The sequence below is a fragment of the Toxotes jaculatrix genome, chromosome 12, assembly GCF_017976425.1.
Source record: "Toxotes jaculatrix isolate fToxJac2 chromosome 12, fToxJac2.pri, whole genome shotgun sequence".
NCBI classification, from domain to species: Eukaryota; Metazoa; Chordata; class Actinopteri; family Toxotidae; genus Toxotes; species Toxotes jaculatrix.
In genome coordinates, this window is record NC_054405.1 from 24409401 (window position 1) to 24426054 (window position 16654).

Consider the following 16654-nt stretch of genomic DNA (forward strand, 5'->3'; position numbering starts at 1 on the left):
ACCAGTCAAAACAGAGCCAGAGATGTGGTAAAATGTTATATATTTTCTCTCTATTTAGAGACAAAATATATTTATGTTATTTATTGGTACATTCATGCCGGCTTACTACAGTGAACAACACCATTATCAGTGTTACTGGTCATTCCTTATTGGTTACACCGGCTTTTCTCACCATGGCAAATTAAAACTGTAAGACATGTTTCCAGCATAGACTGTATATAATATAAAATATGTATATACAATCTATGGTCTGTAGTGAAATTTCCGATATTGGGCCTAACAGTTTATTATGCGTGTGCGCGTGAATGTACGCGTTCAGACTCCACTCTCGCGATGTGCAGCGAGAACAACGACGTGGAGTACCACTCAATCAGGAAGCGTCTTTTGTTAAGCCGACACAATAATGGCAGCTACCCAACGGCTCCGTTGTTTTCTGCACGGTCCAGTCGACATCGGGGGGTTTCCTATGTGTCAGTCTTCGCTCTGAAGCCGCCATTACCTCCGGTGAGAGAAAATAAATCAGTCTATGTTGACAGTACGGTGTTGACAATCGTCGTTGATCGCCAGCTGTTTAGCATCTTGTTGTCCTTCAGCCCCGACTAGCTCCGACGTCTCGAGATGCTACCGGCGGCCACCAAACTGCACTCAAAATATGTATAATTTAACGACGCAACGCTTCGCAGTCGACTCGTGTGGAGGTTAAAAATCTACCTCGTACATTTTGTGAAATGTCTAGGAGCCACTCTTCAATTCGGGATTGTAAAATACAACAAACAGCTGCTGTTTTAGTAAATATGAACGTTTTAAACAGGCTCCTCTGTGTTTCTCCCTCCTCATCGAAACGCGCATCAACAAACAGCCAGTAAGAGCTGCTTGAAAACAAATGTGCTTAAGTGATTCAGATATTTGTTGTATTTGCAAAGATATCATGTCCGTCTCGAAGGTGTTACACAGTGACAATGTACCCGTCACCCTCTCTGTAAAGGACCTTAAAATGCCTCATATCTGAATGAGGTTCGGCGAATACGGCTCTGTGGCCTCTGATGTTGACAGAATTTGTTACCTTATCTGCTGTAAATCAATTTTATTTTAGTCCGTGAGGTGAATGTACTAAACGATTAAGTGGATAATGCTAATTAGATAATATAGTGGTTATGTAGATGCTATAGCTTGTTTAGTTCAGCAATGCTAAGCAGTCAAAAATCATCTATTTCAAAACACTAACATCATGTCAATATGTCCATTTACGTTTTTTACTATTCGGTGGTGCTGGTGGTCTTTATTTGTGCATGTATGTGTATCTCACACATGTAATCTGTATCTTTTATTCCTTGATTCAGAGTGAAATTATTTAAAACGTTTTAGCAGAGAACGATTTGTTTAACGAGCTGCTTGACACAGAGGCTCCCTGCCGGTTTGAATATTCCTCATATGTCTACTGTATAAATTCAACACCCAGAAGTCAAGTGAGCTTTTATTTTGAAGTGAATCACCGGTCTCTGTCAGTGATTCAGTCTCTCTGGTGTTATGTAATCCATCCTCTGGAATAATCCTTCAGTCTTCTGCTGCTTATAAAAGGGGATGAGCTCCGTTTGTCAGATGTTATCCCTTTCTCAGCACACTGTGTGTTTTCTTTTTTATTTGCAGAATTTTTTTTTAAACTTATAGTTTAACATTTTTAAATCTGCCGTTCACATTACAAATGCATATGAGACTGATTATTGCTTAGACCCGCAGAGGTTCATTTTAATATTAGTGGAATTTTTAAAGTTTGAAGAGTCAGTGTCACGAGGATCTGCCTCCAAATCAAATGAATGATACTGTCTCATGGTTGTCCTTTGACCTCTTATGTCTCTCTAGTTTTTCCCCTGGCCTTGCTGCTCACCCACAATGAATTACCAGAGGCTTCTGTGTGTCTCAGACAGACCAATGTAACTGTGGCCTCCACTCCATCTAGTGCACACCACAGCAGTGCAGCAGGAAGGTAGGAGCCTTTTCATCATCTGTTGTTATTTAACTGTAAAATGTGCAGGATGGAGAATTTTTCATCCTATTGTTTTCTGTCCATTTCTTCTGTGTGCAGATGTAATAATATGGAAACCTCCCTCTGCCTTGTTTTTTTCCAGGTCCTGTCCCGGTTGCTCTTGTTCATTGTCTTACAGAAATCATGTCTGGCTCAGGCGACTTACCAGGTGAGTGTTTCAGCAGCTGAAGTCTTGATGTCCTGGTCTGTGGCTGGGCTGCACGGAGCCCAGACCTCAGCATCATCTAACACCTCAACACTTTTGGGTCTGTGACTGTGAGTAAGGCGTTATTGCCCAGCGTCACTGTTGGACTTCACTGAATCTCTTGTGGCTAAATATGAGCAGAAGAGGAGGCTGTTACAGCAGCAGATTAATGCCCATGATTTTGGAATGGCATGGTCAGAAATCACGTTTGAAATGTTTGGATGTCCACAAACTTTTGACCATGTAGTGTACGAGCTCAGTTATTTGCTCCCAGTATCAGACAGTGAAGAAAAAGCTGTTGTTCAGTTGCCGTCGTTGTTTGCGTCCACAGCCATCGAGGGTTCCGGGATGGGCGGGATGAAGCTTCCCATCGGGATGACTCGACGAGCCCTCAGCTATGACGATAACCTGGAGGCCCCCATGTCCACGCCCCCCCACGACATCAGCATCAACAACCTGTGGAGACGACCCATCATACCGGAGAGGAAGTTCACACAGCTGGCTGAGGTGAGACAGGGCCCCCCCCGTTCTCTTATCATCTGCTCTGATGCAGAGTGTCGATGATGATGATGATGATGATGATGTTGATGTTGATGTGTTGTTTCCACCAGGAGGATGAGAGTGGTGCAGTCAGTCAGTCTACAGTGACAGACAACGCCCCCTCCAGGTCACCAGGTGTAGTGAAAACCAAGGCTTCCTCCATCATCATCAATTCCCTCATCACCAGTACGTGTACAGTACAGTACTCTATTTCTGTTTACCCTGACTGGGACCCTGTATATAAACTATAAGCTGAGAATTTGATACATGAATAAGTTTAAAAAACAGGAGGGTGGGGTGGTAAAATAATAGTTAACTGTGGAGTTATGAAATTATATTGTTTAACTTGACTTGACTTGGTAGTGATACAGTAATACTCCAATCAAAGTCTGTCTTTGTAATCACTGGGATTCAGAGTTTTAATGTAAACTGTCACTGTAAATAATGACTACGTTTATTTATTCCCTCTCTCAGAGCAGACTCAGGACAGTATGTACAAGTTTGAGCAGAGGGCGGGGCTCACTGACACCAGCTACACGCCCCACAAAGGCCTCACCGCTGAGGAGACCAGACACCACCACCGCATACCTGAATCCCTCCAGGTAAATATACACACAGGCCGCACCACACGTGCAGCCAAGATGCAGATGATTGTTTATCAGCGGGTGCATCACTGCATGTTGCCTCATGTTCTGCTGAGACAGTAAATAAATTCAGGAAGTCCATTTCAAATAACAGATCCATTAGTCTGAAGGCTCATCAGACGCCAAGATGCTGAACAGCAGTTTATAATTCTAAGAGATGGGATTTTACAACTCTGGAGAGTTGCCATGGTGACGATCGTTTTATCTTTTGTCGACTGACGGTAGAAATTTGCTCCTCAAGTCACAAAATGTATCCTGCCAATCTGGGAACGGGCCCTTGTATGTGTGCGATTGTCCAGCGTAACAAATCACCGGATTAAGTTGCTTCGCATTTCGGTGAAAGTTGAGCCTGGTTCAGCTTCTCTGCGGGAGCCCTCACAAGGTCTGAAGCTCCAACATCTGAGGGTGATTCTTATGTTGCTGTCGTTGCCATGTTGCTGTTGCCAAGTGTAACATTGCTTGTTGTGATTGGCTGAAAGTATGTTGTGACAGGTGAACTGTCATAACGAAGGTTACACAACTCATCATGGAGAGAATTACATAAAACACATTCCAGCAGAGGAACATTTCACTTCACGCAGATATCCGTGATTTTAATGAGGAAACGCTGTGTTGCCACTGAAACATTGTTTTTTTGTTGCTCTTCAGAAACTACAGATCCAGAGCATGGAGGCCAGGGAAGAGCGAGAGAGCTCCTCCGCCCAGTCCACTCCATCCAACACACCACACAGCTCCCCAAAACAACAACGCAGGTATGCACACACACACACACACACATGCACCGCCTCAAACAGGATTTAGAACTGTCGATCTTGACCCAAAAACACGGATTAACACTGAAAATCTATAACTCGGTCAAGGTTACACACTTTGTAACGCTTTGTTTGTGCAGGTTGTGGTTTAGTAGCACAGGTTCAGAGGTCAGTCTTAGCTCGTCCAACAGCAGTGTGGACATGGGAGGAGGAGACACGGCAGCGGGAGGAGTAGGAGGTGCGGTTGAAAAGTGGAGCATGTTCACGCCTCGGCCTCTCGTCCAGAAGTCGACCTCTGACCTGGGATCAGACTCTACAACTGCAGGTAAACAGCACTGCCTGAGCGTGATTGAGGGCTGGTGTGTCGTGTGTGAACAAAGCCCCAGAAAGGTCCCCGTCTCCTCACGCCTGAAGAGCCACACTGAACTTCTTGTTCAAGTTTAAGAATTTATTTATTTGTTTTTATTTTAAACCACACTGCAAAAGGAGTCACTCCAGTAAAAGCTCAAATAAACCGCTTTGAGCACAGCTTCAGAGACTCCCTCCTGTTTGCACGACCATAAACAAAAACTCTGTGAAAGGTGACTCCGTTTTTTTGTCCCATGCAAACAGTTACATGCAGGATTTGGGTTCACAGGCCAAACAAATGACCTTTAAACTCACAGTAAACACTGACAAACATTTAGAGCTCACCGACCAGTGAGTCTGTTCACTTACTGGCTTTTACAAAAAGGTGAAGCAGAGTTTCTTTGCTTCCCTGTGACATAAAAGTCAGATCAGATTTAGATTGCTGACAACGGCAGCTGAGAAACAACGTCGAGATTTTCACATGTGGGACGGTTCAGTCTGTTTGGAAACTATCAAAATCTTTTTTCCAGGATGACTTTGGGTAGGTAATAAAAAGAAAAGCCACAGAAGTTTGTGTGGAGTTTAGTTTGAGGAACGACTGAGGAAAAAAAAGGTCTGTAGACTTTTCAATTAATTAACTGGTTGATATAATTTACAAGGCGGGAAAATTAGTCTGAGTTCTTTTTTTTTTAAGAGGCTGCTGCAGTAAAGTGACGCACAGTAAAGTAACTGTCCTTCAGATTTTTAGTTTCTGTAGTTAGACTAAAATAGATTTGTTCTTTGAGCAGGCATAAATACATGAAACACAGCTGCCCTTGATTATTGACATAATCTTAAAATACATTTAAAACAGCCTTTAAATAAAGTCATAGTTTATATTTGGAAAAAAAAAAGCTTTAAGTAAATCATACCAGAGTTTTACAGTCACAAAAAAAGACGATGAAAAGCATTAGGATAAATATTTCAATCAAAGACGAGAAAAACGTTAAAAAATAATGAAACACGGTGAGATGGTGAGAAACAGGGTGATAATATAACCTCAGGTGTCCTTAGTGATGACTGGGTCACTGTGCCCATTTAGTGTTAAAGTGTTAGAACATTAAACCTTTGCCAGTGTGCTGACCAACTCAGTAATACATTAGCCAGATGATATTCTACCAAGAGTCACAACATTTGTAGAACTTGTTTTTAAAACATTTCAGTCAGAAATCAGATTTGAACAAACATCTTACAGGCTGGTTTTGTTATTTAAATTCTCTGAGTCTTACGCAATTTCTTTGCCAAAGTATGAAAAATGGTTTCCCTTTTCTCTTTTTCGCAGCAGGCTTTGCACTGCAGGCGTACCGCGGTGCCCAGAAGCCGACCCCCATGGAGGTAATGAAGTCACAGGCCACGCGGCTGACTGACAGCGCTGCCGCTCAGAAGATGGCCCCTCCCAAAATGGAGATTCCCACAGTGGAAGGTCGGCGGCAGGGGGCGCGACCACACAAGCTCAAACACAGAGACATGAACATCCTGACGCCCTCTGGCTTCTGAGAGGACACGCGACATCTGTCAAAGCTGCTCGTCGCTCCGACTCTAAAGGTCCCATGAAATGGAAACCTCACCCTGTTGTCACCATGTGTCCCTGTACGTACTGTCGCACAATCTGTGGTCACTTTTAAAATGTGTCAAAGTCATTTCATCTTCAGTTGCTGTCAGTCGTTTGCATTTCTAACCTGTTAACATCCATAACAGTGTTAGTATGGTCCCAGATCTCAAATTACTGTGATGGCTAAAACCACACAGCTAACTGGCGCTGGCGCTAACTGGCGCTGGCGCTAACAGCAGCGGCCGTCATCATCATCATCATCCGTTCTGCTGCCTTTTTTATGTGAAAACTTGTCAAACATCAGCTGTGCAACCTCAAGACCATTTCATGGGATCTTTAACAGCAGCTGCAACATTCAGATAGCCACTGTACCGTCCACCATCGTCACCACTGAAACAATTATGGATATAAAAAAAGAAAACGGTGAAAATTTCCCATCTTCGCTGCTTTGAGGCACGTGCTCTGTGGCTTGGCCATAAAATCTCAGTCTTGACATTTCTCTCATCCTTCACTCTTTTAACTGTTAGACCTAGCTGTTGCATGCTGGTGTCAACACTGAAGTTAAGAAGTTCAGCATGAATCTGCCCCAGAGTTCAGATGACATGGAAGGCATGAGGTCAAATATTTAAGAACTTTGTCCAGTTGAAGGTGAAGATGATGGTGGTCCTGGTTTAGAATGATCCCCTGTGAATGCACTTTATCCTCGCTCTTCCCCCAACATGAGCTCGATTATCCAACCCCGACCCGTGTTACACAACAGGATGAAAATCAATGCAAGAAAACTGATCTTAACATCTTATCTGTCTCTAAAATTGGTCCATTTGTGTTTCACTAAGCACGGAGAAGAGAATAAATTAAACCAAATCCTTAAGTGTAGTTTAATACAAATCAAACAACCAGAACAAAAAAAAAATCTGAATTGTAAAAAGTTTGACTCAGGAAATTGGCAGGCTCCTGCTCACTGAAACGTTCCACTTGGGTTTTTTTTTTTTTTGTTAGTTTTTCTTTTTTAATATGTTTTATTGTGTAGAATAAGATTTTTTTTAATCTGCTATTGTAGCAACAGATTTTCTTTCGTTGTGATCAGAAGAAAAAAAGAAGTGCCCACCTGGTGTGTGTAAAAATCAGAGCTACATGTGACTCGCACACTGACTCTGGAGTCCATCAACATGGATAATGTAATGAAAACATAGATATATATATATATAAAAATATGAAGGATTCTTGTTTTTGACTTGAGTTTTGGTGCTTAACCACTGCTGTACACACACTGACTGAAGACTGAAGAGAGAGCTGGTGTGTTCGCTGGCTGCACCCTTCAGATATTTTAAAAAGGTGAAACAGCTTTTCACTCTGTCTTTGCTTTTGGTTTTACAGGTGAACTCAGTCGTCACAGTGGAAAGAAGAGCAGGAAATAGCTGAAATATGGGATTTTAGTTTAGAAACTGCAGCGAGTTTTCAGTGATTTGTCCCATGATTGAGGTGTCAAATGTTTCTACAGTGCTAGCTTTGTGGTTAATAATTGATTTTATATGCAAGGCTTCTGCAAGATGGCGTGTTTGAAGCGTGGTAGATCTTAAAAAGTTCTATGATTCACGTGTTAGATGAAAATGTAGCTCCTGGCTCATACATTTTTTTTTTTTTGCACTATTATTATAAAGTGGATTCAGTCTGTTTGCTGGTAAAACAGTAGATTTGATGTGTATTGTGACCCAGCAGTGGACAAATTTATCTGTTTAATGGAGTGAAAAATTCAAGTCCAACCCGTTTGCCACCTGTAACTCTGCTGTGGTGTTAGTCAGATGTTGTGTCTTTCCCTTTTCATCCTGTGAGAACAATCCTAAAGCTGGACACAGAACAAAACACACTCTGCCGCCAGCAGCTGTAAATATGAAACGAATTCGACTGTTTCTGCTCGGTTACGTTTTGTTATGTTTCACAGTGTGCGTTCACAAGTGCTTTGTGTTTAAAGTGTGACGCTGTTCCCTTTAAATCTCCTCCTGACTGAAGCAACACGTCTTTCCTCTGTAAGATGGTGAGAGACTGATTTACTCTCTCTGTTTATCTGTCTGGTATTTTTTTCCTGTTGATGGTTAAAAGACATTTTTCAAAACAGTTTGACAATAAATGTTACATTCTCATCACAAAAACAAGTAACAAGTGCTTTTCTGGTATGAAAGAAGTGTTTTTTTTTATTTGTTGTTTGTTTGTTTTCCCACAGATTTTGCATGGCCTCCCCACAGTTAAACTGTTTACTGTCCTATAAATGTTTCCTGCCGATCTGTAGTAATTTATTTCTGCCTCTAGAGAGCCTCAGTTCACCATCCAGTAAAACTGTTGTTCTCGTGTTGATTCATTAGAACTCATTGTAATTCATTACATGTAAAACAAAACAGTTTACACAGTGAAAGGTGTATGATGTCTGCTGTAAAGGCATTTCATTGGATGATATTTGCTCGTTGCTTCTCTGTTATCAGTCAGGGCGGAGCTTCCTTTCCTGTCGCATTTAACAGGAGCTGAAGGACAAACAAAACTGAAACCCGTCAGATTGTATTCCTCCTCCTGAGTTACTCAGCAGACCTCACTGGACTCATGCAGGTCCAGCAACGACAGCACATTCACTGATTGGAAAGTGGAGGTAATGTTTTTTTTTTCTTCTGTTTTATTGGAAACGTGTCTTCATGCAGAATGATCAGGACATGTATCATCTTGATGTTTGAGAAAGCCATTGTACACTTTCAGTCCTTGTGATATCTGGCATGAAACATCTTCAACCTGCTTCTGTCGAAGTTCGGTTTCAGTCTATAGGACACGGGAAGTCATTCTAGTTTCTGAAAAATCAAGTCATTTAGTACAGCATCCAGTCAATATCTTATTATTACTGTTATTATAGCAAAAACCAATCTGGCAGCCGGTGGGAAAACATCCAGTTGGTTCTCTTAAAGTAAACGGCATTGCTCCAATATACCAACTCATCTGATGAATGAACATTCTGAACATCAAGCTGATTGTGATCGATTTTTTTCCTCCATTTATCAGAGCAAAGACAACAGAGCTTGATGTTGTGTTCAGCTCACAGCCAGAAGTCAGAAATTCCCAGACTTTGGTCCTGAGCTGTGAAAAACCAAAGAACCATGGACGTTCAGATTTTCCAAACATGAAATGTGCAGCATCGAACATTATCTGAGCGTTCAGTACATGTAGGAACTGCTCAGTCACCTGCAGAGAATGAAAATACTTAAGATTAATACATCTGTAAAAAGCCTCACAGTGTTCGCAGTGTATTTTGACTTGATGAAAAAAGTCAGTCATGAGAAAACTGTCCCACGTGGAATTCAAACTTCATTTATATTTAGATGTTAGAAACTCAAAAACACCTCTGATTTCCCTGGAAGAAGCTTTTTAAGTCCTCTAAAGTCCAGCTCAACTATACAACTCTGGCTATGAGTTTCCTGTCCCACATAAATTTTTGAGAACTCAGACTGAAACCCTATCTTGTCAGAAAGAGACGCATCTTGACCTTTATTCCTGAAATGTCCCAGATGCTAAGAGCGTAAACGTCAAACATGTTTGATTGTATTGGCAAAAACAGGATGCATTTGTTGTTGGAGTATCTTGGAGAGAATTCCAAGTCCAATCTGAGCAAATGACACAGCAAAGCAACATAACATGGCTTCAAATGAGGCAAAGACCAGCATTATTATGCCAAAGGTGGAGTCCACTCATTCATTGCACAGGTGAGGAAGCTAGCCAACATCACATATTAGTCTCCTTCCTTCAGATTGTTGTCAGGATCAGACAATAACTAATTTGATTTCTATCCCTGGCTGATTTTTTTCAGGATCTGCTGTCTCCATGGTCTGCACTGAAGCTAGGAGTTGGACTTCCTGCTGAGATCATCGTCTTCCACTCACTCTTTCACATCGTTCATCCATCCATCCCTTTCATCAAGCTCCTCTGACCTATCTGTACGCTTCAAAGAATTTCTCTCTCTTTCCCTTTCTATCCATCTTCAGAGACTGCCTCCTCTTCCTCCTTGATCTCCTCTTCTTCGGATCTCTCCGTACATCTGGAAGAACAGCTCCATCTCTCTCTGCAGCGAAGTGTTTCGGCGGTCTGCGTCAGCTTTGGCCCGCTCCATGTTGCGGATCTTGATCTCGGCGACACTTTGACTGCGCCTCTGCTGCTCCAGACTGACCCGGAGAACCGCAACCTGCCGCTCGAGGACGTCATTACAGCGCTCCAGCCTGCAGCACACAAACATACCACATGTCACATACACAGGCCTGAAGCGAACAGTAGTTCCGTGCTGCACTTTTTGAATGAAGGCTAGTTTGAGTGTTCAAATCAACATAAGTTGTTTTGATTTAAAATGTAGTTTTCCCACCTACAACTTGCGATAGACCCTTCCATCGTGTAACTAAGTAAACAACTCTTGTCTGTTTAACTGTCTCATTCCAAAGCCATGGGGATTAATATGTTGTCATAACAGCTTCCTGTCCTCTGGGACCACTTTCCACCAGATTTTGGAACTAGGTTAAAGGGAGTTGCTCCCAAGAGCAGCAGTGAGGTCAGCCGCTGATGTTAGCTGGATGGGGTTGAGGTCAGTGCTCTGTAAAAGCCATGAATACATGAAGGGACTGTGACTCTGCCATGCTGAAACAGGATATGGCAATAACTAAAGTTTGCGATGAAGTTGGAAGCACTCTGTTGTCTGTAATATCACTGAATACTGAAGTCTTATGGACACCCCTGTCCACATACTTTTCGCCATATAGTAAAGCTGCAATTACTTTTCTATATAATAATGTTGACAACAGTAAAAGGAGACATGATCTTCGCTGAAAATAACTACTAATCTTACCTCTGTATCCTGGCCTGGTACTCAGCCTTCTGCTGGGCCATCTGCTGCTGAAGCTCAGCCAGGAATGAGTGAGCCTCCCTGGACTGTAACTGAGGTTCCTGCCCTTGCAAGTCTGGAGGGCCAGAGGGCAGGAACACCTCAGAACTGCCTGTACTGAGAGGGCTGTCACTGAGTGCAGAACAGGAGGCTGGGGAGTTAGGGTGGTGGACGCCATCATCATCATCATCGTTATTGTTGGCTTCATGATTGTCATTATCACTTTCCTCTTCAGCTACCCGACTGGAAGGTAACCTTTGAGGTTTCTTTGGCGACATGTCAGGACTAACCACGTCCACAGGCTCACCACTCTCATCTAATGGTAGAACCTCACAGGAGGACCATGAAGAGGAGGAGTCCCTTGTCCGTCCAGCCTCCTCTAGCTCTGCCTCCTCCTCACAAGTTCCAACATGGCCTCCTGAATCGTTGGTTTCAAAACGTTCACCGGTGACATGCTCCATCCTCTGACGTGAAGACACTCTGTCCAGGTTGTCATAGGCAGAAGGAGTGCTGTCCTCCTGAGCCTCACTGCTGCCACCACTAGCTGCTTCTGGCACCGCACCCTCTCGATCTGCAGCAGCAGCAGAGCTCCAGAAACCAGCTTCTGCCTCTCCCGGGCCCGGCCACACCTTTGCCCAGCCCATGATCATCAGTCTGGGTTTGGAGATGTCTTGCAGCTGGAGGCTGGTTGTAGAGGCTTGTACGTTTGCAGCAGATAGCCCTTGGCCAGCATGATGCTGGTGATAATCTATGTTGTGTCTGTCAGAGTGGTGCTGAGGGGGCTGACTAGTGGAGGGCAGGGGGTAGAAGCAGTTCTCTGGGTGGGAGGAGGTGTAGCGATGGCCAAGAAGTCTCTTCTGGCCACAGGATGAGTCTGATTTGGCAGCAGCAGAGTAGATACAGCTTCAGAAAGCAAAGCAAAAGAAGTTAGATTTTCAGCATGATCAAGTACACCACAACAGCATGTGATAAAATGTTTAATGCTGTAAGGTAGCATTGAACATCGATGGGTGTGAGAAAGGGGATGAGCAGAGGCATGGCATTAGAAAAGCTGGTCAGCAACTTAAAACCAAATCTGAGGAAATTCAATTTCCATCTCATTAAGCAACTATAGAGAGGAAGTAACATCAAAATGCTAATGTTGTGTTGGTGTGCTGTGCTGGTGTCCTTCAGATCTGTTGTACCTGGAGCTCTGAGGGTCTGTGGTGGCCTGTCCCGGCTCTCTGGAGCGCTCTGCAATGAGAGGCATAGACAGCTGGCGAAGGCAGGGCGACGGGCGAAGGTGAGGCTGCCTCAGAGCACTTGGGGATGCATGCAAACCTCCAGGTGGACGGGTGGAGATGGGTGGGGCGACTTTGGCAAACAGAGACTCATGCTCTCTGATCAACTCCAACATCAGCACATGGACCAATGCTGCACCTAGGACACAGATTACGTTATCCTTCAAAGAACTCTTTTGGTTCTCTAAGGTTCTTGTCATACACTATATATTAATATAGTTCATATAGTTTAATATAGTTTTTTTTTTCAGCTTCAGAATGATGCTGTCTTCTACCTCCCATGATGCTTTGAGGGTCTTCAGCTTTGGCTCGGAGGATGTTTGGCCCAAACACAGTAGCCAGGTTTTGGTCACTCATCTTGTTATTGTCAGAGTAGCTCTGGACCTCATTCAGAAACCTGTACACACACACACACACGCAAACACAGGGTACAAATGTACAAATGCATTTCCACCACCTGAGTAAACCATAAACAACAAACAGTGCCATCTTTAAGAAGTCTCATTGAATTTAACCATTTACACTGACTTTTTCCATTAGTTATTTCACGTCACAAAATGTGAGGGGTCTTACTGGCAGATGAAGTTGAGTAGGTTGAAGTTTGCAACTGGCAACTCATGAAGAAGATTCCTCAACTCCCCCAAACCCTGAGAGAGGATGAAGGAAGGAAGAATAAGGGAACGGGAGTCAGGAAGAGGGAAGAGAAGAAGAAAGCAAAGACACTACAAGGAAGAAGGGAAGCTTTTTTCTTCCTATACCGGCGCCAACACGCAGAGCTGCAGTTACCTGTGTGCGGTCACTCATCAGCCTCTGTCCGCAGAGCAGGAAGTCCTGGTAGCGGCTGTAAGGAACCAGAGGTTCTGGCAGCTGTCTGAGGTAGAGCTTCAGCAGTGATGCCACCGTGTGGACGTCTGTGCTGCTGCAGGCAGAACACACAGCGAGCTTACTTTTTTCACAGAACCCTTTAAAGACCACATGATCAGAAAACAGTGCAGACAGAAAGCAGGTGGATTATACCTGTCGAAGGACGGTCTCTCCCCTGCATCGAAAGCTTCCTGCAGCTCTTTAACCAGACTGGCCTGTCCAGGCTGGCGAAACAAACCCACTTCATGCAGGCCATGCTCCCTGATGAAGGCCACACACTGCTCCACCACCAGAGGAACCAAACGCACCCCATAACGCCGCTCATACAAAACCGTCTCCTCCAGACTCTGACCAAAGACCCCTGCGACGGAGGAAGATTTGAATGAGATTCCTCTCTGGGACCAAAAGGTCCACTTCAACCAATCAGAAACAAGATGGATGACCAAGCCAGGTCTTTGATCAGATCAGAAGATCAAGATGAAACACTTTTACAGAAAGAATCCAACCTGTGTGTGTTTACCTGTAAAAGGGATCCAGACTCCTTTGTTGAGGCTCTTCAGCCACTCGTCACCCTGACCGGCGCTGTTAGACAGGAAGAAGTACGAGCCTGGGCTGGCCAACACATCTCTGTTGCCTGTATACATATAGACATGGACACTTTTGGGAGGACTGTCCAAGGCAAGTCTCAGCTTTTTATAACAGGGTATAAGCCATGATGCAAGTATGTTATCACTGACCTTTACAATGAATCAATGGAAGAACCAGACGTATGAAAAGTCGCTCACTTTGACTTATTTAGAATTTTTACATTCTGGTATTGGTTCTTTTACCTAAGTAAAAGATCTGAGTTAGCTATGATCCACACACACACACACACACCACAAACTCTCTACCCCACCCCATTCCCTCTCTTCATCTCTCTATGGTGTACGGACTTGTTAACATTCTTTTCTCCCATGTCCCATAATGCTCTGCTGTCTGTCCTCCTCAAAGTCACATCAAACACACACATGCACATACATGTACATGTAAAGGACACACACACACACACAGTCACCTCAGATCAGAGCCTAAAGACCCTGAGTCAGCATTTAACTGATGTCACTCAAGGGCAACACACACGAACACACACAGTTGGGGAGGGATTAACAAATAATATGTTGATGGTTTGTGCTTGTGTGTGTGTGTGTGTCTGTGTGTGTGTGCGCGCCTCACCTTTGTGGCCTGTACTGTCTTGCTTCCAGGACTTAAAGCAGCTGAGTCCCATGCTGCAGTCCTGCTGCTCCGGTTGCTGCGGTAACGGTTGTAGATGCTCAGTGCAGATTACACACGACGATGTCTTAGGTTTTTTTTTGTGAAAGTTCAGAAGAAGAGACCCCAGCGGAGCATAAAAACTGCATCACTTCTGATTTTTTATGGCCTTTTTTAACCACCCAGAGTCCCAGTTTTAGCTTGATCGTGGTGAATATCGTAACTTTTTGGTGGATTGGTGATTCTGGTGGATGTAGTGCTTTAAAAAGAGATTCCAGTCGGATAACTGGCTCATAGAGAGGTCCCTCGTGGACTGTAGAGGTTAAAGATCTTTAAGAAAAAGGAGAGGCTATGGTTCAAATTTAAACCTTAAAGAGAGACTCCGGGTTTGTACAGTTCCCAGTGGATATTGTATCAAACATGTAGTACCATGTAGGAAATTCAGCCTTAAAAGGAGGTGTCAAATGGTTTTTCAAAAGGCTTCATTTAATCTTAAACTGAAATACCTGCAGGAGTCAAAGTAGGAGTTCTACAAGGATATTAAACTTTAAAAAGAGGATGCTTTGGATATTTAACCTTGCGTGTAAGTTTCTGGTGAGTACACAAACCCAAAGTTGATCTTTGAGGAAATAAGGTTTCAAGAAGCTCCTTCTTTAAATGTGTCTTACAGAAAAGTTTCTTGTGCATGTGGGGCCTCACTCAGAGATTTTAACCTCAGATGGCGGGGTATCTGAGGTCAGCCTTAAAGAGAGATCTTTGGATCCAGGATCACACTTTCAGGAGCACTTCCTGGTGGACAAATTCTTAACAGGAAGTTCCTGGGCGATGTAACGTATTCAAAGGAGTTCTTGTGTGGAAACACATTGCAAAGCGAAGCTCCCTGTGGACAGTATAGGACCTTGAAGAGAGTTCCTTTTGAATATGAGGGAGAATAAAGTCCCAGGATGTCTCAACCTCGCCCCACTCAGCAAACACACTCACCCTGCTCGGGCTATTCTTAAAATATTTTCCCCTGCTCTCCTTGGAAATCTCCAGTTGCCACAGATGCACAGACGGTTTCAGCTGATTTATTTCCTGGATAAATCCAACATTTTCCGGCATGTAGTGTTTCCAGCATCCTCTTCACAGGAGCCATCTCTCCAGAGCCACTAACAACACAAATGACTCACTGGCTTCTTTGTCATCTCCTGAAAAAAAGTTCAAAATGTGAGAGAATGATCTCAACATACACGCTAACAAGGGTTTCACAACATTCAGGGAACATTCATCCACATCCAGAACCTCAGATTCTCTGTCTTCATTTGAGAGGACAGACTGTGTGGAGGATGTACCCGCTCACACCCATGAACTCCAAACTGTCTCCGGTTTGCTCACGCACCAGGAGCGAGCTGTCTGACTGTGCTTGCTATCTTTGGGATATTTCATGGTGTCTGTCTCATTGTTAGAGACACAGGATCAGCATCAGTCCACCTGTCTCTGTCTCTATATTTCTCTCTTTTTATATCATGTTTTCTCTCAGCAGCTGACAAAAAGTAAAACCATCCTGAAGGAACATTTTACTCTTTCTCTCGTCTCACTGTTTCCTTCCACCAGCCGACGAGTCAAACAAGTCCATCGTCCATAAGGGAAGAGACGATCTTAGTATTCCCTCCCGTATCCTCCCACCCTCCTTCTCCTTGTCTCCCTCTCTATGTCCTTTGCTTTATTAGCTCTTTAACTGGACGTCCTGCTCCATTTCCAGAACAGTCTACACATCTGAATATCCACGTCTTCATCATCCCCGTCCCTCTTCTTCCTCCTTCTTTTTCCTATGTGTCTCTCCCGATGTCCATCTCTTTGTCCCCCGTCTAGCATGTCCTTCTCTCTCAGTCCCACAATCCTCACTCTCTCTCTTTCTCTCTCTCTCTCTCCATTTCCCAGCAGTGTGTGTGCCCCCTTGTTGCCCCCCTCCCCATTTACCTCATCAATAACCATGCTGTGTGTGTGTGTGAAGGCTGTGCATTAGGAAAATTGGTTCTCTGCGACGCAGCGCTGTTTTACCAAAGTAATCACAGCTGATGGTGAGAGAGGGAGAGAGAGACAGAGAGGAAGAGAAGAAGAGGGAGAGAGAGAGAGAGAGAGAGAGAGACGATCTGGCTCAAATTCTGCTGCTGCTGAAGTATGGTCTGCTACTACACAAACACACACACACACACACACAATCACACCATGATTCAAGTGGACATAAAAGCGAGAGAGGCTGGTCGGCCCAGTCAA

General features: G+C 43.9%; 2 protein-coding genes across 4 annotated transcripts; one reads left to right on the top strand and one right to left on the bottom strand.

The window, feature by feature from the left end:
- The first annotated feature begins 362 nt into the window (after window positions 1-362).
- LOC121191281 (putative monooxygenase p33MONOX) lies at window positions 363-8262 on the top strand. Of its 3 annotated transcripts, XR_005895080.1 has the most exons (10): window positions 363-504; window positions 1861-1984; window positions 2127-2192; window positions 2560-2735; window positions 2840-2954; window positions 3243-3370; window positions 4061-4164; window positions 4305-4489; window positions 5834-6141; window positions 7481-8262. XR_005895080.1 is itself a non-coding variant. In XM_041052465.1 (9 exons), exons 3-9 carry the CDS (start codon window positions 2168-2170, stop codon window positions 6046-6048), a joined length of 948 nt encoding a protein of 315 aa, XP_040908399.1. In that variant the 5' UTR covers window positions 363-504; window positions 1861-1984; window positions 2127-2167; the 3' UTR covers window positions 6049-7307. The 3 variants fall into 3 exon arrangements, 2 of the variants coding, with proteins under 2 accessions (XP_040908399.1, XP_040908400.1); XM_041052465.1 differs by lacking the exon at window positions 7481-8262 and having other exon boundaries at window positions 5834-7307; XM_041052466.1 differs by lacking the exon at window positions 7481-8262 and having other exon boundaries at window positions 5837-7307.
- Window positions 8263-10115: 1853 nt separating this feature from the next.
- Window positions 10116-14414, bottom strand: LOC121191278 (rho GTPase-activating protein 22-like). The gene is made up of 9 exons (XM_041052459.1): window positions 14363-14414; window positions 13668-13781; window positions 13301-13508; window positions 13070-13202; window positions 12857-12930; window positions 12559-12680; window positions 12188-12422; window positions 10968-11906; window positions 10116-10350 (listed from the first exon to the last, which is right to left on the bottom strand). The coding sequence occupies exons 1-9, from the start codon at window positions 14412-14414 to the stop codon at window positions 10116-10118; spliced, it is 2112 nt and encodes a 703-aa protein (XP_040908393.1).
- Between the last annotated feature and the right edge of the window lie 2240 nt (window positions 14415-16654).